The following is a 23241-nucleotide window of genomic DNA, read 5'->3' as shown; positions in this document are numbered from 1 at the left end:
TATCTGTATTATTAGTAAGACAATTTTTAACAATGGGCTGGATTGTACCCTGAAAACCTGGCAGCATGCTATGTTTGGTGTTCATTACTCTGAGTGTGAATAGCCATCAGACATTAGGGAAAAAGCACATAACATTCCTTAAAACCGAGATGTAAGATAGCTTCTGGTTCTACTTCAGTCTTCTAGGGTAAACTTTCACCATTCCCTCCCTGTCAGGCCCTGGAGGGAATTCTCTATGTTAAGTAGGCTTTAGGTCTAGGGACAGGCATTACACATAAACTGGTTTAAGTCATCAGAAACTGGTTTAAACCTGTAACAGAACAGATGTTCAGTGCACATAAATCAATTTCAAAATGGCTGAAACTAGTTTGAGATAAACCTGGTTGAATGTAGTAGCAGACTTAACTGATTTGGGTCAAACTGGTTTATGCAATGTCTGTCCCAGACCCCTTCCTGGTTTAACTTAAACTAGAGTCCCCTAGGATCTCAGCTCCTTTGCAGTCCTGGTCAGGGCTCTCTGCTCCACAGCAGGGCTGGCCCCATCCCTCTGCTCCCTGGTTGGAGCTCTGGCAGAGACTGAAGACACAGCAGCATCTGCCTGGCTTACTCCTGCTCCACCCCCTGTCACCAAGCAGGGATTCCTCCCTCCCATCTCCCACTGCACAGACCCTAGCCAGCATGTGGTATGCTAGCTAATGCTGAGAGGTGTCTGTATAAGGCAGACAGGACAAAGGCAGATAGAACAGTGTCCACTTAAGGCTTTTTGGAGCTAATCAACAGGTCAGCTGGTAACATCCCTCTGTTCTTTCCTTGAAAAAAGTTGTTTAAGAAGAGCTTTAACTAATGAGGGAGGCATTTGTTTTCTGATGGGGTAATAAATGTTCTGTTATCAACTGCCTGCTAGGCTGGTCAGGAGCAGTGTGGGGGGGAAGGGGCAAGGGGGGAATCCCTCCCTAATCAGAGTATCCTGCCTGGGCCTGGCCACGCCCCCTCAACTTAGCACTGTGGAAGGGAAAGGGGGGCTGGTCTAGTGCCCCCTGGCTTCTAGCCTGAGCCACTGCAGGCATGGGCCTGCATTTCTTCAGTCCAGCGGGGATGTCTATACAGTTACAAACCAGTTCAGCCTAGCCAGGTTAGAGAAACCTGCAAAGATTAAATCAATTCAGGCTCAGGCTTTTTGAATGTCTGTCTCTAACCTAGGAGACCATCAGCAGCTGGGGAAGTCTGGTGCCATGACTGCACTGGGTGAGAAGATGTGGAGAAGGAAATGTGGTGGTGGTATTTCAGTCAAGGAGGCATTTGCTTTCTCCAGGGGAAGAGGCTGTATTTGACTGAAGAGCCCTATTGCTAGAGTGACAAGGAAACATTAGACCTTCATAGTAGTTATCATTAGCAAGTTTGTATCCAAATCCATGTCAGATTGGTAAATCAAGCTTTTCAGAAAACAGGACCCATTTTAAAATACTAATTTCCTTTCCCTGCTTTATTTTTAATGCCATTCCAAGTCATTCTCTGAATCTTGCATTTCTGTTTGTTATTATGTTATATACCACATAGAATTAGGGTTGACTTCAGATCACCATAGTAAAGACTATGTTCTGTACCCTGGAAAATCAAGGAAATCAAGGTAGAAAGGGCCTAAAAGTGCTTCCCTGGGCTGCCCTCTGCCACCCACCCATCTCTTATGGCTCTCCAAACCTAAGATGACACTTGGATTTTGTACAGTTATAGGAACTGAGCAACATAAGAACAGAAACTCTATATGAATTGGTTTCCCAAGTGAATAGATGCTCTCATTACACTGAAGTGGAATTGAAACAAATCATAAATATATCTTGTATCAGTTCTAGTGATAGGAATTAATCAAACTGATATTCTATCAAAGAAGAAAGCAATTTATTGCCAAGATTAAAACAAATCCACCATGTAAAAAATAAATCACAGATGTAAGAAAAGAAAAATATTGTATTAAACTCATGGTTACTATCATTTAAAAAATATAAACAGAAATAAAACCAGTGCAGGTAATATTTAAAAGATTTACATATTTTTAAAGAAACAACACAAGTATGATGATAGTGAGCTGAAACCAGACATTTAAAACTCTTTCACTCTGTAGTACCAATGCTTTGCATAAATAAGGCAATATAAAAGATTAATCCACTTGTAATATGTTTTCTTAATACATGAAATAATAGCTGACACTTAAATGCTCATGAAATTTAAAAGCTAATTAAGGTGATACCTTTCCATCTCAACATTGCAAATGGTGGCAAGTCTACTACTGAATAGCAGTCATGGAACATTGCTGGATGACATTCCCCCAAAAGCAGCTCTAATATAACCATCTTATTCAAGCTTGATGCAAAATACCAAACAAAAACCTGGAGTAGTCAATGCAAATCCATAGCAGACATGTCATTAGTCTGAGAGCTGTACTCTCACTACCATAGAAGAAGATCTTAGTATCAGGCTTATTAAGCCACTAAAACAGATTTTTAAATATATGCAGAAAAAGTCACTGTGATTCCTTCCTGCACTCTGCAGTAGCTCTGAATTTGCAGGGCTCAATTTGTCTCAATCATGCACTTTTCATATCATGGCTCTCCATTACTCATATGATTACCCACCATATTTTCTTATGAACCCCTTCAGCCCTTATCATCCACATTAAGTGTGCTCAGTGTGCTGGCTGTTATGAATCTCACTGTGAGGTGTCACAATCTCTCCAGCCACTGTATTGGGAGCATGTGTGCTTAACTTTGGTAACCAAAACCCTATGTCCCTTTTCCCAGAGTACAACAGAGAACACAGAGAGCACAGGCTTCTGAAACCACTCAGACAAGTCATACAGTAGGTTCTTATGTGCTTCTGAAAATCCCATCAGGCAACCATCTACATCTTTAGGAGCCTAAATTTACTTTATCAATATATCCCAATGTCTTTCTATGCTTTACCTCCCCTTTAGTGAAGTAAATATAGCAGCACTTCTCTGCCTCCCAAAGGTGTTGAGGACCAGTGTTAAAAAGTGAGAAGGACTCAGATTTTTTGGCAAGTGGAGGCTGTGGGGCACTAATTTAAAATAAGTATAATCTGAAAAATTCTGTAAAGCATTTGATATCATGTCAGCTGTAGACAGTATTGTATTCAAGCTCAAACACATGGCAACAATGAAATGCAAAACTCTAAAACTCTTGGTTCAGAGATTATACCTTTTATTAGACCAATTAAGAAATCACACACACTAAAAATTTTTTTCTGCAAGCTTTCAGGCACATGTACCCTTCCTTAGCCTGAAGAAGCTTATGGAAAAAAATTTTTTTTGGTGATTTCTTAGTTGGTTTAATACAAGGTATCATCTCTGAACCAAGAGTTCTAGAGTTTTGCATTTCTTTTTGTCTCAGACCAACATGGCTAGCAAATACATTCCTGGAAATGATGAATGCATTTTGAAAACCCCCACACCTAACTAGCATCTACTATATTTCAAATGAAGAGAAAGTGTAATGTGACCTTCAAAGTGACTAATTTGACTTATATCTGGACCTATGAAGGGAATTTATTTTGTTTTTAACTTCACAGAAATATACATTTCTGGAAACTATTAATATATCAGTCCTAGCAAGAATAGGCTTAGTGACTTTGGCTGCAGAGATATTCATTAAGCATCTATTGTATACAATATGCATTAAGCATTGTGGAGATTCCTGGTGATATTCTTCTACACATTTATAATGTGCATATTATCCTTTGTGATCTCCATGAAGATAACTGATTTCACAGCTGGTTTCCAGCAGTCTAATACCATGAACATCAATAAAGTTGATACGTACAAGATTCAGTGACAGTTTCTTCCATTTAGTCGTAACCCTATATCTCTTAATCTTTGATTAAAATATTAGTGCTTCTGTGTGACAGCATTATAGTTTTGAGAAAGAGCAGTTGCCAGGAAATGGCTAAGAGGTCAATAAAAAATCTTGATGAACCCTCACTTCGGAATTATTATGACTCCGACACACATGTTCTGTCCTTTATCAGCTCAGTTTCCAAATTGCATTTTAACTACATTTACCAAGGAAAAAAGCTAATGCAAACATGAATAAGCAATAATTCTAATAAGGAATCTTATAAAAAATCTGAGTAGGTTAATAATGTATAATAAAAACATTCAGTATAGTAAACATTTAAAAATGGCATATAGTCAAGATTTTCATTCACAGGTGAAATGTGGAATACTTTATATTTTTTCTGAGAGTGCAGATTATATCCTTTCAATGATGATTTCATCTCTCACCACCTTCTCTGGCTGTTTCTTTCTTTTCCTCTTGATTTTTATTAAGCCTCTTTTTCCTTGCTTTTTGCTGAAACCTAAAGGCAGAAAAAAGCAGTTTTACACAGTGTAGTGTTGAGAGATCCAGCATAATATGAAACAGGGAAGGGCCATATTCTGCTTTCACAATCCATAACATGGTTTTCGGTTTTCACAGTTTGATCCCTTGATCCCTCTTAGTCTCTCTGACTGCACCCCTTCTCCTGCTGCAGGGTGACAAGCCTTCGTCTGTCCGGGGGCCCACGCTGTACCTAGACTCCTGGTGGCCCGGGATAAACTTTTAGTATTGGGCCCCCTTCACCAGAGATAATGATAATAATAATTTTTAAATTACCATTTTCAGGCTCCTTTCTGTGTGGGGCCCAGGCAGCCACCCAGTTTGCCCATGCCTGTGTCCAGCCCTGCCTGCAGCTGAATCCTACACTCTCCCACTCTTTAGACCAGGGAGATGAGTGGTGCAGAGCTGATCCATGAGCAAGACTAACTCCACATTCCCATCCTGATCCTGCTGCCATAGGGCTGTGCTGCATGGCCCCGGATCCCACCCCACAGGGCTGGGCCACACCACTCTGAAGCCCCTGATACATGCAGCATGGCTGCTCCAGGTGGCTGCTCCATTGCTATTGCACAGGGCCATCCGGCATACCCTACCTGCTGCTGTGGGTCACTGAGACCCATGAGCAGCACTGGGGGCTGAATGATATGGCTCTGTGGGCTGAATCAGCCCCTTGGGCTGTATCTTTGACAGCCCTACTTTAGACTTTGTTCCTAAGGGTGGATGAGCAATCAGCAGTTCATGACATTTAGTTGCCTTGCAAGACTGCCCTTCAGTACATGTGACCAGCTGGAGAATAAGGTTGCCTAAAACAGCCATGTTAAACCAACGTATTAAGGAGGCAAGAAATCAAAGTATAACAGCAAAACACAAATGCAAGAAGGAAGAGTGAGACATCTTTGTATGTTATACTAGATTAAGTATATCATGACTGAATCACACAACATAATAGAGGAAATTTTGTTCTTGATTACACTTCAGTGCAAAGATACAAGAATTTAAGTGAAACCAATACATGCTTGTGTCTTACCTAAACTTAGGTATCCAGCTTCTTGATCTCAGGGCAGGCTATACTTCTGCACATTCTCTCTTCCCTCCCCCCACCCTGCAGTACAAGGATTGCCCTTTTTATCTCTCTCAACATTCCTTTACAGGCACTAGCCCTTCCTAAACTTGGTCAACCGGTTCAGGCATCCCACTTTTGTCTCTCTGCATTGTCCTTTAATTACTTGTGGTGGGTGGCTATCACAATTGTTTTTCCACTTTCCTGTCTATGTGCCAGTCAGCCCTGGCTGGAATTAATCATTTTCTAATTAGAAATTAGAATAAACAGAAACATAACCTAACAGAGTGATGAAAAGATGTAACATTCATAAAATAAAACAGACTTTTCTCACATCCTTCACAAAAGTTGCTATAGATTTATGAATGTGTAGGTGAGAATAGTGATCAGAGGCCCGATTCAGCTGTCACAGTGTAAATGATTTGTAGTGACATGCTGCCAATTATTGCAAAGTCTTATTTACAACACTGAAATAGGACATTAAACTGAATAGCAAGAGTGCCACTGATTTTAATTAGGCAGTCCACTAATTTAAATGAGATTAAATGCATGTATTATTCATAATGTCAATGGCCTGACCCTTCTTTGGCAGTCCCTTGCAGTCTAGCATGATTATCTTCCATGATTATGGAATCATGGCCTGACCCATCTCCCATTAGAATCAATGGGACTTTCTGTTAAAATTCATGCTGTTGTTCCAGTGGGAGATAAATCAGGCCACACCTAAATCAGACCAAACAGTTGACTCTAATATCTTAATGACTCATTTTAAGAAAGATCTACAATATTTTGAAGCTATGGTATATTCAGGAGTGGGCAAAAAGGTGGATCTGGCTGGCAGCCAGACTACATTTCCTATCAGCCCCTGCCTACATCACTATGGCTGGTTTCCATGGAGACCCCAGGGGCAGCAGAGCCATGACAGTGCAGGGCCAGGGTTTCAATGGAGACGTGCCCAAGCAGCCCTAGCAGGGCATGAAGCTGGATGAGAAGCTGCTCTGGGGTCCAGATTTTACAGTAACAGCAGTGGCAGTATCATCTGGAGCCGGGGCAGTTATGATCCACTGCCTGTATGCCCCTGCCTGCGACATGTGGGCAGCGGGTTGTAGCTCTGCCTGGTTCCAGCCTGTACTGTCACTGCTGCAAAAACCCAGCCCTGGCCCCGGTCCTGGTCCTGGCCCTGGCTGTGGAGCAGCTCCCCGCCCAGCCATGTGTCTGCCAGCGCTGCTTGGGCTGGTCTCCATGGAAACCCTGGCCCCACACTGTTTTGGCCCCATCACTCCTGGAGTCTCCATTAAACTGGTCACAGTAACATGGGCAGGGGCTGCTGCGAACTGGAGTCCGCTGTAAGCCTGACCCAGCCTGCGGGCTGGACTTTGCCCACCCCTCGTGTATATCAATATTGGTTCAACATTGAAAAGTATAAATTCTACATATTCTCCAGTCCACACAACAACACCTAATGAAGCAAGTGGATCAATTCTTCTGTTTAGAGAGTCAGAACAAGGCCTTGCATGACTTAAGTTTAAGTCACATTTGAAGGGCTCCGGCAAGAATTCAGTGGAGCTAGGGGACTGTGTTTTGTATAAGGTGAATATTACAAAGATATCGGAATGAAAAATATATTCTCCTTTCATCAAGGCTCATTTGCTGAGGAGTCCATCCAGCAACAGATTAAATAATCATTATACTGGTCTGACTATTTTGCTTGGATTAAAACAATTATCCATTATGGAATTATTTTCTAGAATTGTATCACATTCTTCTTATGCTTTCATTATTCTATTTAGCAGACTACTGTTGTTTTCTAATAATTGCATGATTTCTTTTTTTTTTTTTTTTTTTTTTAAGTCTCTTAGCCTTTACCCTTCCATCCCAGTGTAAACTTATTATTTTACTAATAAAAGCAATTAGCATTATTTATTTCCATACCTGTCATACAGGTCCTTATACAAGACTTTCTGGAGACGAAGTTATTTTCATTCCCACCACATCCGCTGTAGCCAAATGGACGGCATTTTCCAGTTAAGGGGTTAAAGAAAAATCTTAACTCATTGGCTCTGCAAAGGCCTCTGTCCATAGGACTCATGCAGAAAGAAGGGAGGGGTGATTGTTCTAAGAAGATGAAAAATAAGCATGGTCAGAGACAACACTGAACCTAATTTCTTATACTCATTGCCAAACTGCAGTTTATTAAAATATATCTATATACCAAACTAAATAAATAAAACCAATGAAAGAAACCCAGACACTCATGGTAAAGTTGAAATGGGGCTTTAATCACACAGACTATGGACAGACATTCAAAAAGCCTGAGCCTAAATTGATTCAATCTTTGTAGGTTAGGCTAACCTGGCTAGGCTAAATCACTTTGTAACTGTACAGACATCCCAGACATACAGAAACATGCCTGCAGTGGCTCAGGATAGAAGCTGGGGGGTCACTAGAGCAGCCCTCCCTCACTTTCTACAGTACTGAGCTGAAGTGGGGCATGGCCAGGCAGGGTGCTCTGATTATCCCAGCAGAGAATTGATAACAGTTTTTATCACCCCTATCTCAGTGTCTACTACCCCATTAAGAAAACAGCAGAGGGATATTACCAGCTACTTGCTGATTCTGTTTTTGTCCTGTCTGCCACAGTACAGACCGTCGCCAGCATGTGCTCTGCTACCTAATACACAGACACCTCTCAGCAAGGCAGAGGGGAGGGGAAAATTCCTGCTGAGCAAGGAGTGGATGGGAGGGGCAGGGTAGGGGAGCAGCCTGCAGTCTCTGCCAGAGCTCCAGCCAAGTATCAGAGGGGAGGGACCAGCCCTGCTGTGGAGCAGAGATCCCTGCCCAACCCAGAGAGCATGCTGGGATGCTGGGGGAGTCTGGTTGAACTTAAACCAGCAAGGGGTCTGGGACAGACATTGTATAAATTAGTTTGACCCAAATCAGTTAAGTCTGATACTACATTCAACCACATGTATCTCATATTGGTTTTAGCCATTTTGAGATTGGTTTATGTGCACTGAATATCTGTTCTGTTACAGATTGAAACCAGTTTCTGATCACTTAAACCAGTTTATGTGTAAGACCTGGAGGGCACTGCCTGAAATGCCCCCCCCCACTTCACTCTGAGAGGATTCTTCGACCATGGACGACCCTGAAGAAGACCCCCGCGATGAGACTATATGGACTGAGACACTTCCTCCGAACCACTTCCTCCACCATTGCGGACCATTGTAACGGGTTTGGGTGTATCTATCTCCTTTCTCTCTCAGCATTGCGAACCCCCTCCCTCCCCTCCCCCCTTCCCCCACCCCCTGCCCCTGGGCTTAGTTGGCTAACGTATCTTCTGTAACCTAGTTGCACTCCCCTCCTCACCCCCATCCCTCTATTGTTAGTTCCTTGCTTGGGCAATTTGTATTTCCCTACAGGATTTGTCATCTTTTTTCTGGATTCCCAATCCTAAACATTTACTAATAAAAGTCAATCTGTTCCTAGCCCGTGAGCCTGCTGCCAGCTTGGGGCCACTCTGCTTTGGCTCAAACTGCTGGTGTCGTGGATGCACATGAGACTCTGAACCAGGGAGCAGCTGACTCCACTGTGAACTACATTGGACTTTATTGCTCCGTGTTATTTGAAAGTGTAGCTACATCCCATGTATTGTTTGCACAACCTACCAGTGCTAATATTGTATGCTACCCTGTGGAAACCTTAAAAAAAACTCACAGTACCCCAGAGTGCTGTGGTGCCCTGGTTGAGAATCGCTGAATTATGAAAATAATCAATTGATTCACTTGAAATAGAGTTAATTTTTAAATGACCTATGCAGAATTATGCTACACAGTGGGCACATGTACGTGTGCCTCCATGGCACTGTTGTTACTTCACCACCATTTAGTACTTTTTTTTGGAAGGTTGCAACCCTTGGGCCAGGCCAATCATGCTGGATCTTTTAGCACAAATGAAGCAGTTTTTTTAAACCCAGATTCAGGGGTCAGAAGTTCAATCCTAGCTAATGACAGACTACCATGAGTTATTTAATTATTTGTAATGTTTGGTACTACATCTGTTCCCAAGATTCTCCACCAAATTTTGTGGATTTACAGACACATTTTCCTAGGAATTCAAAATATGTTTCTCCTTTTCTTTCTGCTTGAAAAAATAATTACACAAAACACAAAACAGATGCAAGTAGGGAAACGGGGAAAATGGTAATGCACAAACTGCTGTGAAAACCCCTAAGCAAACCATCTGAAAAAAAATACACATTGAACTACATCATTATTACCCTAGCTTTTAGGACAGATACATAAGATCCCAGGATTTTAATGCAAGGCTTGCTGAAATCTCTGGGTTTCAGTGAGTCTTTCTGTTGACTGCAATGGGCCTAAGACTTTTGGCTTCCTCACTTGTACTTGTCCTCTCTTGTTTATTCCAGCTTCTAACTTCATGTGAGTTATAGATTTCATGTGACAATTTCATAAACTGGATTTTCTAAATCTACATTTTTTTTGGCAAAATATGTTTCATTTAGCTTAGCATTGTGGGATCATGAACAGGAACTGAAGGAATCTATTGGAAGGTACAGAAATGAAAGTTTTGTGGAGAGCTAATTGAGATTGTTATAGAGGAACTTTTTCTGCTGGAAAATCTGATTCAATGAAATAAAAACATTCTGTCAGACCATGTCAATTCTATCAAAAGTTTTGAAAGAAACCAGACCTTGGCAGCCCATTTGTTGCTAGGCCTAGGACCTGGGACATCCTCCCAACTCTGCAGCTGCTTGCTATTTGGCTCTTCATCTTTACTATTATATTGCTTCCTTAAGAATCTTAAGGTTTGAAGCTAAATTCCTATATTGGTGGGTGGTTATTGGCACAGGTTCATTAGCTATGGCAAGTTATAGCAGGAGAGGTGTTTCACCACCTCACCACCCACGGCTCTAATAGGAAGTAAAAGTAGAGTTGGCAAACTCCTCAGTAGTTTTAAAATGTTGCACTTTTTTTTCCTGTATGTTCAAAATCTGCTGCTGTTTACCTGAGGGCTTTTCACCAACCCTATAAATTAAGGAAGGAAACCATATTATATATTGGTGTCTGGAACCTTTATTGGTAGTGAAAAACACATGTTGGTGTAGGAGAGCTTCACTCATAATATCCTTAAATACTAGGGCTGTGAGAAACAGCGCCATTTTGTTTTGACTTCTGTTTCAATGCTTTGATGGGACAGGGTTTTATTCAAGTTTCATTTAATTTCAAAACCACTGTTCTGTTTTGTTTTGTCGAAACTGTTTTGCTGTTTTGACATTTTGCCCATAGGCTATAATGAGAAGCACAAAACTACCTATAACTTTGTCATTTCTTGCCTGATTAAGATTAAATTTGCAGAAATGGTAGCCCCTTCTGAGACCCTGAAATCTGCCAAGTTTCAAGGAGATAGGTGCAGGGGTTTCAGGGAAACTGCACCTCAGGCTGCTGACAAGTAAAGCCTGTGACATGGGTGACACTGTGTGTGTGTTAAGGTGAAGCAGGGTGAAAACTGAAGGGATGGTAGCCCCTGATGAGGCCATGAGGCCTGCCTAGTTTCAAGGAAATAGGTGCCATGGTTTCTGGGAAACTGCTCCTCAGGTTGCTAACAAGCAAAACTTGTGACATGGATGACAGAAAGCAGTCCAGTTCAAACAATGTTTCCTTTTATGTTGTTTTTCCATCCTTCTCCCAGAGTACTGGGATTGGAAAGGACCTCAGGGAAGGATTACAGTCACTGGCCAGCTACACAATCAATAATGAGAGCACCCCTTCCCCCCTCCTCCCCCTCCTTCACCTTACTTTAGTTTCTGTTTCCCTGCAGGCAAGCCCAGTTTGAGCTTCGAAACTTGAAATGTTTTGAAACTTCTGAAACTTTTTGACTGCCCTTGTTTCATTCTGAGGCTGTTTCAAAACCCTTCGTTTCATTTTGATTTTGCTGTTTCTAGCTTTAAAAGAGTCAAAACAGCGTCAAACGAAACAATTGGCAAAATTTCACACAACCCTATTAAATACCCCTGTCCAAAGTAGTCTGCCAAGGCTTCCTTCATATTTTTCTCATGACAGCTGTAGGTGTCCACAGAAGTGACTGTTTCCTCAGATGTCTGTGTGGGCTGCTCTGGCTCAATAACCCGTCCACCCTAATGTGCCTTAAATATTCTCCAGGATATATAAAATCATTACCATGTTGTGACAGCCTGCGCACTATCTGGCTTTTAGATTCCACATCCATACACCAGCTACTAAGCCTTTAACAGCTCATTAAACAGCTCCTTACAGGGGTCCTATGTGCAGTTTCACCAACCAAGGCAGTAGTGGTATGCAAGGTGCTCAGTGGTGGCAGATGACGGAACAAGGAGCAATGGTCTGAAGTTGCAGGAGGTGACATTTAGGTTAGATATTAAGAAAAGCTTTCTCACTAGGAGGCTAGTAAAACACTGGATCAGGTTACCCAGAGAGGTGGTACAATCTCCATCCTTGGAGGCTTTCAAGACCCAGCTAGACAAAACTTTGACTGGGATAATCTAGTTGGGGATGGATGGCCCTGCTTTGAGCTGGGGGTTGGATTAGATGACCTCCTGAGGTCCCTTCCAACCCTAACTTTCTTTGATTCTATGATAAGAGGTGATGCTCACCCCATTTATTTCAGCGGAAGTCACTTCCTACTCTTCATCATGGTGAACAGGCTCAAGAGTCCTTATAACCCTGATGCACATTTCCATGCCATCTACAGGTGGGGATAAATTCTCTTGGACATCCATGCCACATAGTGTAAATGGAGAAGCAGTCCTTTTTCTTATATATTCAGATACATGGTGACTTGCATGGAGGAAAAGGCACCCAAAGTTCTGAGAGATGAGGCCTGTGCCTTCTCAGAGATTGTTTCATGATTGTCGATTGTCTGACTCCAGCCCATTAAAAAAGCTTGCACTGAAAAACAGTCATGTGGTTGACATAGGAAAAGTTCCAGTAGAGTTGTAACAGCAAGACATGAAAGAACTATAAGAGAGCCCATGGTGGTGCTACATGCACAGTGCCTGAAGGAGACTGTTGTCATTGTTCTCTGTGCCATTGATTCTCTAGGAAGGGGTTTTTGACCTTTTTTAACAAGTGTACTCCCTCTGTCTCAAAGTTGCAGCTCATGTACCCCTTTATATTAAAATTATTTAGGGATGCTGAGCATGTGTACCCATATGTGCACCCCCCTGCCTTACCTTAGGTAAGTCTGTGGGGGAAGGGAAAGGGCCATGGGGGTGTGTACAGATTGAGGCCCCTGTGGTGAGGGAGGGAGTGGAGCACAGACAAGGACAGGGGGTGAATAGGGCCCTGGCCAGACTGGATTGTGGGACAGTTGGAGCCTGGGTGGTTCATCCAGGGGCATGGGGGGTGCTCCTGCTGCTGCACACACCCTGGCAATGGCTTGAGGGGCACATGCCCTGCTTATCTATGTGTAGGGCAGAGGCAGTTGCAGCTATGCTCTGGACTTTGAGCGCCACTGCAGCTGCCCCAGGAACAATGCGACGCCATGTGCGTCCCACCACTGGGGAGGCAGGGGGCGCGGTGCAGCCCCGTGGTGGCAGGCATGTGGCATCGCACCACTTCTGGGGCAGCTGCAGTGGCGTGCAAAGCCCAGTCTGCAATGGCAGCTGCCTACACCCATGCACAGATCAGGGGGGCAGGTGCCTTCCAGGCCTCTGCCAGGGTGTGCATAGCAGTGGGAGACCCCTGGTACTCCCTACCACCTTTTTAAGTACCCCTAGGGATATGCATACCACAGTTGACAACCACTGCTCTGAACCACTGAATCAAGGGAAGTCTTGTCAATAACTTCCAACAGGCTGCTAACTGGTGGAAGTAATGGGCTCAGAGTATGAAACTGCTTGGCCTCAAACTCTCAGAGCACACTACAGTACATATTCTGAAGGTTCTGGGTAAGGACAGCCACAGGTCACACTGCTATACCTGCTCAAGTGATATCTACCTGGGGCCAAGTAACAATCATAATCTCCTTTGGAGTAATTAGGCAGAACGGGCTATACATGTTACAATTCCTGGAAAAAAAATTCTGAAGTAAAGGCTTGTGCACCCCTTAATATTTTTAGCAACTGAGGTGCCATCTAATGCTATGAGCTAGTAGCCAAAATAATATCATAAAAGCTGACTCTCCAACCACCAGTTAAAATCAACACAGCGATAACATTGCATAACCAAATTGCATTAATAAATCTTAACAGGCTGAGATCATTGGTTGGGGCAGTATTCCATCCATCATTTTACAGTAAATGTCAAACACAGAAGTTTAATAAATTCATTAGCCATCACCCAACTCCAGTAAGTACATTTGACTGCAAGGGCAGAAGGTCATCAGGAAGATTTCCAATTGTTAGGTGTTTTCTCTCGAACAACAGTGGCTCAAAAAATGCTATGTCTGGACTTTATTTATCTTTCAAAGCCTAAACAAATATTCTCAGAGACCCTCTAGTGCTCATTTCCAGCTGTGGAAATGAGTCAAGCTCTAACGTCAGAGATGAAGATCCTGATTTTCATTTGCATTACATTTATTTTATACCATTCACAATGTAAAAATGCGTTTAAGTGGATGCACATGTAATTCACACCCAGTTAACTGACTCTCACTGCCACTGCTTGGTGCAAAGTGGCTATAGTGTAAATAAAACTTCAATCTAATGAACAAAATGGCACAGATTCCAGTTATGGCCCTTTTGGATGATTTGATGACTGAAAAGAGCTGTAATTCAGCTGCAAGTCAAATTACCAACGAGAACTCCTTGGGAATACGAGAATTACAAGGGGACCCTGTGCCTTTGGGCTCCCTCATCCTTTGTATGTCAGTAGCATGTTGAAAGGAAAAAAAACCCATGGAGATAGAGGATTAGCGAAGTGGAATCTCAGAGCTTCCTGAAAGCATCTATCTCTAAGTTTCCTCTGCCTTTTCTGCGGAGCTCTCTCCAGTGTAGCAGAGAATCATTATCTGAGAGACTGGACAGGAAAAGGCAAAGCCAAGAACTCTGCATATGCAGAAGGCTGATACCCATGTATCACTTGCACACAAGCTGTCATCTCCATCTATTTTTACCAATGCAAACTCAAAAGGACATTCTTACCAGGAGACCTAGGAAAGTTATTGGGCTTTAACTCTGGGGACTTTCTGGGAAGTGCTATGTCCTGGTCATCTTGCACTGAAATAACTGAAAGGAAAAAAAAAGTGATTGACTTTCAAAATATTAGTAACACTGGAACTGAGCATTTAGCTTTTGTATTGGTAACATTCTAGTCAGTACAGATCTACCACTCCTTTCAAAAATATATTACTGACCACTAATTTAGCAACACAACTCAGTCTATTATTATTAACCAGACCATCAGTCAGCCCAAAGAAGGCCCACATGGATAAGAAGAAGCCAGACAGAGGTATATGGCTCACTAAGTTAGCTACTGGCCTAGATGGGAGCAGAGCCCTGACTTCTATCCTGCCTCGGGGGCAGAAACTTTCCAACTTCCAACAAATATTAAATGCAAGGTGTAGTGGGCCAGCTTCAAAAGGGGTCTGGAGAAATATGACCTGGTGGTTAGAGCACTTTGCCAGGTAGCCAGAGATAGATGTTTAAACCTTTGCTAGGTGAGAGGGGCTTAGAACCTTGGTCACCTGTTCTCTAGGCCAGTACCCTAACAACCTCAACTATTCAACTAGAAGTTGGGAAGACTGTCTTCTTCCTCACTTCCAGCAGGTATGCACACAGGACAAAATAGAATCCAAATCTGTGCCTATGTGCCAAGAGTTGCAGCTTCAAATCTGTGTCTGAGCCTTTTAAATTTATAAATTAAAATAGGATTAAGTCCTCAGTCTGTAAGTTGCAGTATGAGGCTTTGACTCTTAGCAGTAAGCCATATTTTCTTTAAATGCATTTAAGAGATAAACCAATCATTTTTAAATTACAGTTTCTAACCAAAAACAGGTACATTGCATATCTTTAATAAGTATTTACTAGAATATTTAAAAAGAAAAAATGCAAGCAATTAATTAATATATGATAGATGACAGCATCAAGATTTCTGTTATATTCACTGCCACTTAGAAGTTCCAAATGACTAGCAATACGTTTGTCTGTTTTCATTTAAATTTCTGATATCTAAATGGGGTGATTTATTTGAGTTGTCTTACATTTCTGCAAATACATCCCAAACATATATTCGTAAAACAGAAATTAAATTACAAAACAAAGAAACTTACAGCTGTCCTGGCAGGTCCTCTGGCAATCGTTTAAGGACCGAAAGTTGTTCTGATTTCCTAGGCACCCACCATACCAGAATTTTTCACACAGTCTTGAATCTTTGTTATAGAAAAACCTGGGAATATACCCTCGGCAGATTCCAACATCTTGCTCCATGAAACAGTACGTGGGTTTTTCTGCTGAAAAGTAATAATTGATGAAGTGGATCAAAACTGTATCAAAACAGAAAGAACTTTTAAAAAGAAGTCTGTATCTTCAGGCTAGAGAAAACAGTCTGACACAAAGAAATCACATTGGCACAAAATAGGCAAATTGTTCCTGTTGCTTGTTCCTCTCTTGCCATGAAGATGTATGTACTTTATCTCTATGATTGGAAGCTTGAGAATGAATAGCCTCTTTAATTGTTAACCTATAGCAGAAGTTCTTATTAAGAATAGAATTGACTCTTCCTTTAAAATAAAGAATAGTAGCTTCATTGTATTTGTATTAATTACAAATTACTTTTTGATATCAGTGTTACCTCATTTAATGTGGGAGTTATAGACTCAAGGAGGGGTTATAAGAAAGGCAAAACAAAGAGAAAAAAATTCTAAGACTGTATCTCATCTTGCAAGTTCATCTAGTATACAAGGGGGCAGGAAATCAGAAAGTGGAACACTTATTTTAAGTATCAGTGTTTGGTTTCAGTTCCTAGTGAGTGATACTTGATTGTGTGTGCAAAACAAACCAAGACAAGCTAAGAAATTCACAGCGGGCCAGATCCTATTTCACCTCGCATGCCTAAACCTCAGTGGTGCATAAGCAGCACATAACTACAGTTTTTGGCACCTAGTACAGCTTGCAAATCAGCACTGGCTATAGTATGGCAATGAGCATGTTCACTAGGGGTCTGGCCTGGGGAAACAGAATCACGCAGATAACTGCTTGAGACTGGACAAAAATTACAAGTAGCTGGGGTGAAGTTTAGTAGTACTACTAGGCTGGTATACTCACTTTGGGAGTTGGAGACACAGGCAACTAGGCTCCCTTCAGCCAGAGGAAGATTGAATCTACATCTCCAGTTTTGGAGCAAACCATCAGACTACAGACCTGACATTGTCCAGAACCCTATCCAATCCTCCTTTAGAAGCTGACCCACTTCCTTCCAAACAAGGAAGATAAGTGAGGTTAGAAGGACATATACAAGCCAGAGGGTAAGATGCTGCCCTGGAAGGAAGAAGACCCTAAGTCCTAGCTCAAAAATTCCCTGCTCTGGTTTCCCAAGGTGCTGTGGGCCAGCTTCAAGAGTGACATGGGCAATACATGGCCTGTGGTCTGTTGGTTACAGCTAGCAAGAAGGAGATATAGGTTTAAACCCCTACTGGGTGAGGAAAGTGCATAGAACTTGGCTATCCTACTCCTTGGGCAAATGCCCATTCAACTAAGATGTTGGCAGGAGGAACATCCTCCCCCTCAGGAGATGTAGACACATGGCGATTCTATTTCTCCAAAGGAGGAACTAAAATCCTAAAGTCTGTACTTATGCCAAAAACTTACATGCTGTTAAAGTGGCATGTATGTAGGCTGGTTAGGCATTAGCAAAATAAGATCTGGCCCATAGTGTAGTTTGATATAGAGACCTAAAAACACCTTATCATGGACAACAGAAATGAAAGTCATGGCAAAACTGTAGATTTTCAGATCATTTACCTTTCTTTAAATAAAAAAAGAAACAAAATTACAGCAGTCCATACTTGTGTTCCTGGTGTTCTCAGGTACATGTGCATTTTGGCAGCTCTTCTGAATTGTGAGTTACATACCTCATTAATTAGTCAATCATATAAAACCTTGTGTGTGAATGAGAACAATGAGATTGGATCCATCTGATCTACTGAGAACCGAAGAGACAGACAGTCACTCAGATAAATCATTCTGTATTTTTTTCTGCAGTAACGGAAGCCTCAGAGAAGGTTCTTCAAACAAATGGTACAGAATATTTCAAAGCAGTCTGCATCAAGGAGGATAGGTGAACTATATGGGGCAGATTGTAGAATTATGTATGTAACTTAAAACAGCTGCGATGCATTTTAGAAAAACACTTGAAATTTTATATTAAAATGTGCTCTTGTTACAAAATGGAACCTAGTATATAGAGTTTGGCTCACAGCTTTTTTCTTTTTATAACTGGCTTTCATAAGCTTTTAAAGACTAGGGTTATGAAGGATAGGGTCACAGTACCTTAACTATAATGGTATGTACACATGCCAGCATTATACACTTAAGGAGCCATTGTTCTTGCTTGAGATCCAGTGATTAAGAATGTGTTACCAGAGATACAGTAAACATGTAATGCTGTTGATTATTAGCCGCAAAAGCTGAGTTTTTCAGGTTATTTTCTAGATCTTAAAGGAAATATTGCAAAATTTCTGTAGGATTTGCAGAAAATCAACTTGACATTTTAATTCATTATTTCATATTCTTATTTTTAGATATTTTTAAAGAAAGAAATAAAAGTCACAAGATTGGCTTAAACTTTACCACAATGTCAATTAGAAAACATATGATATCAGAGTGGATTAGTACAAAATAATATCCTACCTGTATATGAGCACTCTAAAATATCTTCCCATTTTCATCCCAAATTGTGTGTTCAGGTGGAGGGAAAAGGAATAAAAGTGTACAGGCACTTACTAGTAGGAGTAGGTCTTACTAGTGAAGTAAAATACTGACTTTTATGATCTTTAGGAAAATGTTGTCTATTATAACTGTCCCAAAAAGCCCTTCAGTGCACTAAAACACTGGGTATTAATTATGTAGGAAGAAAAAAACCTGTCCCCCTATACAGTGCAAAAATGTTATGGTTTTTCCCACCTGTCTAATATGATGGTTCATCAGATTGTATTAGATGTTTCTCCGTAACAAATTAATTCAGTGTATATTCAGTGCAAGAGTAATGTAGCCATGCTGGCCCAGAAATTATAAGACAGGCAAGGATTTTTTAGGATGATATCTTTTATTGGACTGACTATGTAGTTGGGATAGAGTTAGACAGACTTTTGAAATTTTGTCTAGCTCTGTCCAAATCACATAGTCAGATTTCATAGACATGAGGGCTGGAAGGGACCATCATCAGGTCCATCCCCTTGCCCAAGGGGTAGGAAGTCAGCTAGGGTCAAAGGATCCCAGCAAGATAAGCATCCAAAAGTTTCTTAAAAGAATCCAGAGTAGGTGCTTGTACCATCTCTGGGGGTAGCCTATTTTAGGCCTTGGAGTCTTGGGCAGTAAAGAAGTTTTTCCTTATGTCCAGCCTAAAATGGTCTTGGAGGAGTCTGTGACCATTGGAACTCATCATCCCTTGGGGTGCTCTGGTGAACAGGTGTTCCCCCACATCCCGATGCACACTCCTTAAGTACTTATAGGTTGCCACCAAGTCACACCTGAGCCTTTGTTTCTCTAGGCTGAAGCGTCCCATGGATCTCAGCCTCTTCTCGTAGGGCCTGTTCTCTTGCCCTCTGATCATGCACATGACTCTCCCCTGGACCCTCTCAAGCTTCTCCATGTCCTTTTTGAATTGTGGAGCCCATAATTGGATGCAATACTCCACTGCAGTTTCACCAAGGCTGAGTACAATGAGAGGAAGACATCCTGAGACTCGCTTGAGAAACATCAAAAAAAAAACACACTCAGGTAGGCTCTGGAGTGGTGAGAGACGCGTGGGTGAAGCCCGCTGCGCCCCACTCCCCCGAAGCCCCCTAGACACCCCCTCAGCACAGCCGGAGGTGAGTGGGCTCATGGTGGGAAGGGGTTAACTCCTCGCTTGCTGGGAGGAGGCCGCTGCCTGGTGCCGGGCCGGGTCAAGCCCCCGCCCAGGCCCCTACTTGGCCCAGCCCCCCAGGGAGAGAGGAGTGAAGGAGGGAGTACTCACCAGTCCCCCTCCTGTAGGGCAGGGCCCCCCAAATCCTGGGCAGGGCCTCCCTGGCCTGAGAAGCCAGCGTTCCCCAACGGCAGGCCCACTGCGCATGCGCGTAGTTTAAAAGGGCCCGCCAAACAGGGGGAAAAAAAAAAAAAACACAGGTAGGCTCTGGAGTGGTGAGAGATGCACGGGTGAAGCCCGCTGCGCCCCCACTCCCCCAAAGCCCCCTAGACACCCCCTCAGCAGCCGCCGAGCCCCCTGCCAACCCCCAGCACAGCCGGAGGTGAGCGGGCTCATGGTGGGAAGGGGTTAACTCCTCGCTTGCTGGGAGGAGGCCGCTGCCTGGTGCCAGGCTGGGTCAAACCCCTGCCCAGGCCCCTACTTGGCCCAGCCCCCCCAGGGAGCCAGGCGACCGGAGCCGCGTGAACACACTGCGTAAACAGGCGCTCGAGTTAGCGCAGAGTTCACGCAGGGGAGGGCGTGGGAGGGCACGAGACCCTGCCTGCGACCCCCCCCAGCCATAGCCAGCCCCAGCCATAGCCAGCCTACCAGAGGCATGACACGGATGGGCACGCGCCGCACCCCGAGGGTCCCCTCGGGCTCTGCGGCCCCTCCACTGGGCACCTCAGAGACGGCCACCCAGACGGAGCCCATGGTTCCAGGCTCCTCACAGACGGAGCCCCTGGCTCTTGGCTGCGGGGGCTGCCTGTCCCTTTTTCAGGCTCTGGGGCCCGGGAGCATGGCCACCTCCCCTTGCGGGGTCTGCTCCCTACTGGGGTCTCTGGTGCGCCAGCTGGAGGAGCTCCAGGCCACAGTCCAGAGACTGCGTGCCATCAGGGACTGTGAGCAGGAGATAGACTCCTACTGCCAGGCCCTTCTCCCCCGTGAGCCACAGGGGAGAGCTCCATCTCCCTCCATGACTAAGGAGGACTCTGGGACCTCCTGCTCTGCCCAGTCAGGGGCATGGACCAAGGTGGTCAAGGGCCTCAAGGCCCACTGCACCAAGGCCCCTGCCCCGCCAGAGCTTAGCAACAGGTTCGCACCTCTTGCAGCCCCAGCAGAGCCCACGCAGTTGCCAGCTCCCACAGGCAACCCAGGCTCGACCGCAGCTACTGGCCCCGCTCTCCCCAAGACAAAGCATAAGGTGTTTGTTGTGGGAGACTCTATCCTGCGGGGCACTGAGGGAGCAATCTGCCGCCCCAACCCCTTAGCCCAGAAAGTCTGCTGCTTCCCGGGAGCCCGCATCCGAGACATTGCAGAGAGGATCCTGCAGCTCCTCTGGCCCACAGACCACTACCCCATGGCTCCTTATTCATGTGGGCACCAATGACACGGCTCGGAGCACCCCCAGCCAGGTCATGAGGCGCTACAGGGAGTTGGGAGTGGGGCTTAGGGGTCTGGGAGCTCAGGTGGTGTTTTTGTCGATCCTCCCAGTCTCAGGCTATGGGCTGAGGAGGGAGAAGAGGATCCACACGGTGAACCAAAGACTGCGGCGCTGGTGTTATCGGGAAGGCTTCGGCTTCCATGACCACAGCCCGCTCTTTGAAGAGAGAGGCAGCGAGCTGCTGGGAAGAGATGGCCTCCACCTCTCTTCCCCTGGGGAGGCTGGCTGACCTGCTCCACCGGGCTTTAAACTAAGCCCGCTGGGGGATGGGGGGACTACTGCCCCTGCTGGCCCACTGAACGCCCTTTCAAAGCCAGCGGACCAAGGCACTTAAGGGGGCACTTAAGGGAGCCCACCCCTGCCCCAGCCTTGGCACAATCTGTGGGCAAGGCAAGAGCCCCCAAGGGCACACTTGCCTGCCTGTACACTAATGCCAGGAGCCCGGGCAACAAGCAGGACGAGCTCGTCCTCCTGCTCAGTGCAAAGAAATATGATGTCATTGGAATAACGGAGACCTGGTGGGACTCCACCCATGACTGGACCACAGGTATAGAGGGCTATACCCGATACAGGAGGGATCGTGTTGACAAAAGGGGCGGGGGTGTAGCTCTCTATGTGAAGGAAAGCTACATGTCCCTGCAAGCTGATGTTGGCGACCGGCATGGACAGCTAGAGACCCTCTGTGTAAAAATTCATGGGGAATTCGGCACAGGGGACACAACGGTGGGAGTCTACTACAGACCTCCCACTCAAAGTCCCGAGCTTGACCAGGAGTTCGCCTGGGAACTGACTGAGGCCGCTTGCTCCAGGACTTTGGTTGTCATGGGTGACTTCAATTACCCGGACATCTTGTGGGAAGATCACTCAGCTAAATCTGAGCGGGCGCAAAGCTTTCTCTCGTGCGTGGATGACCTCTACCTGACTCAAGAAGTCTATGGGCCAACGAGAGGCAAAGCGCTGCTTGACCTGGTACTGGCTAGGGGGACGACCTAATCGGTGACCTAGTGATTGATGGGAAGTTGGGTGACAGCGACGACGAGCTGATCACCTTCACCATCCACCGTAAAGCTGGCAAGTCAGTCAGCAACACAGAAGTCCTTGACTTCAGAAAAGCCGACTTTGACAAGCTCAAGAGGCTAGTCGGTCAGGCCCTCAGGGACCATGACCCCAGGGAGATGGGAGTTCAAGAAGAGTGGTTGCTTCTCAAGGACGCGATCCTCAGTGCACAAGCTAAATCTATTCCAACACGGAGGAAAGGCAGCAAGAAGGCACAGCAGCCCCCCTGGCTCTCCAGAGACCTAGCGGACCTCCTGTGGCTAAAAAGGAAAGCCTACAAAGGATGGAGGACGGGATTCACCTCCAAGGAGGATTACTCCGCGCTGGTCCAGTCCTGCAGGGACCAAACCAGGAAAGCCAAGGCTGCAACTGAACTCCAACTAGCTTCAGGCATCAAGGACAACAAAAAGTCCTTTTTCAGATATGGGGGGAGCCGGAGGAAAAGCAAGGGCAATGTTGGACCCCTGCTAAACCAGATGGGGCAACTGACAACTGACGCCCAGGAAAAAGCCAACTTATTAAATAGGTACTTTGCGTCAGTCTTTCATCAGTCACACGGGATGCCCATGCCTGCTATGGGACAGGGAAATTTGGGTGAGGGGGATCCCCTGCCCTCCATCAATGCTGACCTTGTGAAGGAACACCTTGAGAAGCTGGATACCTTCAAGTCAGCCGGCCCTGACAATCTGCACCCCAGGGTACTCAAGGAGCTGGCAAGCATCATAGCCCAGCCCCTGGCATGGATCTTTGAAAACTCCTGGTGCTCTGGTGTAGTGCCCGAAGACTGAAAGAAGGCCAATGTGGTGCTGATCTTCAAGAAAGGGAGGAGAGTGGATCTGGCTAACTACGGGCCCATTAGCCTGACTTCTATCCTGGGGAAGATCTTAGAAAAGTTTATTAAAGAGGCCATCCTTGAGGGACTGGCCCAGGCTAACATGCTAAGGGACAGCCAGCACGGGTCTGTTGCGGGTAGGTCTTGTTTGACCAATCTCATTTCCTTCTATGACCAGGTGACCTATCACCTGGACAAGGGAGAAGAGATTGATGTCATATATCTTGACTTCAAAAAAGCTTTTGATCTGGTATCCCATGATCACCTCTTGGCCAAACTGCCCAGTTGTGGCCTTGGCTCCACCACGATCCGCTGACTGGGAAATTGGCTTCGTGGTCGGACCCAGAGGGTTGTGATTG

The 23241-nt window shown here is 44.6% G+C and overlaps 1 protein-coding gene across 3 annotated transcripts in view; it reads right to left on the bottom strand.

The window, feature by feature from the left end:
• Positions 1–1947: 1947 nt before the first annotated feature.
• The window catches only part of TFPI (tissue factor pathway inhibitor), an 86153-nt gene continuing 64859 nt past the window's right edge, over positions 1948–23241 (bottom strand). For 2 of the 3 annotated variants that reach the window (XM_090045275.1, XM_090045273.1), the window contains 4 exons: positions 15718–15897; positions 14591–14674; positions 7381–7563; positions 1948–4368 (listed from right to left, as the gene is read on the bottom strand). In XM_090045275.1, the coding sequence (XP_089901401.1) occupies positions 4262–4368; positions 7381–7563; positions 14591–14674; positions 15718–15897 (554 nt within the window). In that variant the 3' untranslated portion in view covers positions 1948–4261. The remainder of the gene's footprint in view (positions 4369–7380; positions 7564–14590; positions 14675–15717; positions 15898–23241) is intronic. The other variant, XM_090045274.1, reaches the window with a different exon arrangement.

Source organism: Crocodylus siamensis, chromosome 4, assembly GCF_052110815.1.
Source record: "Crocodylus siamensis isolate JL-2025a chromosome 4, ASM5211081v1, whole genome shotgun sequence".
Lineage (NCBI taxonomy): Eukaryota > Metazoa > Chordata > Crocodylia > Crocodylidae > Crocodylus > Crocodylus siamensis.
Note: the sequence above shows the minus strand (reverse complement) of the source record. Positions and strands in the feature narration are given on the sequence as shown.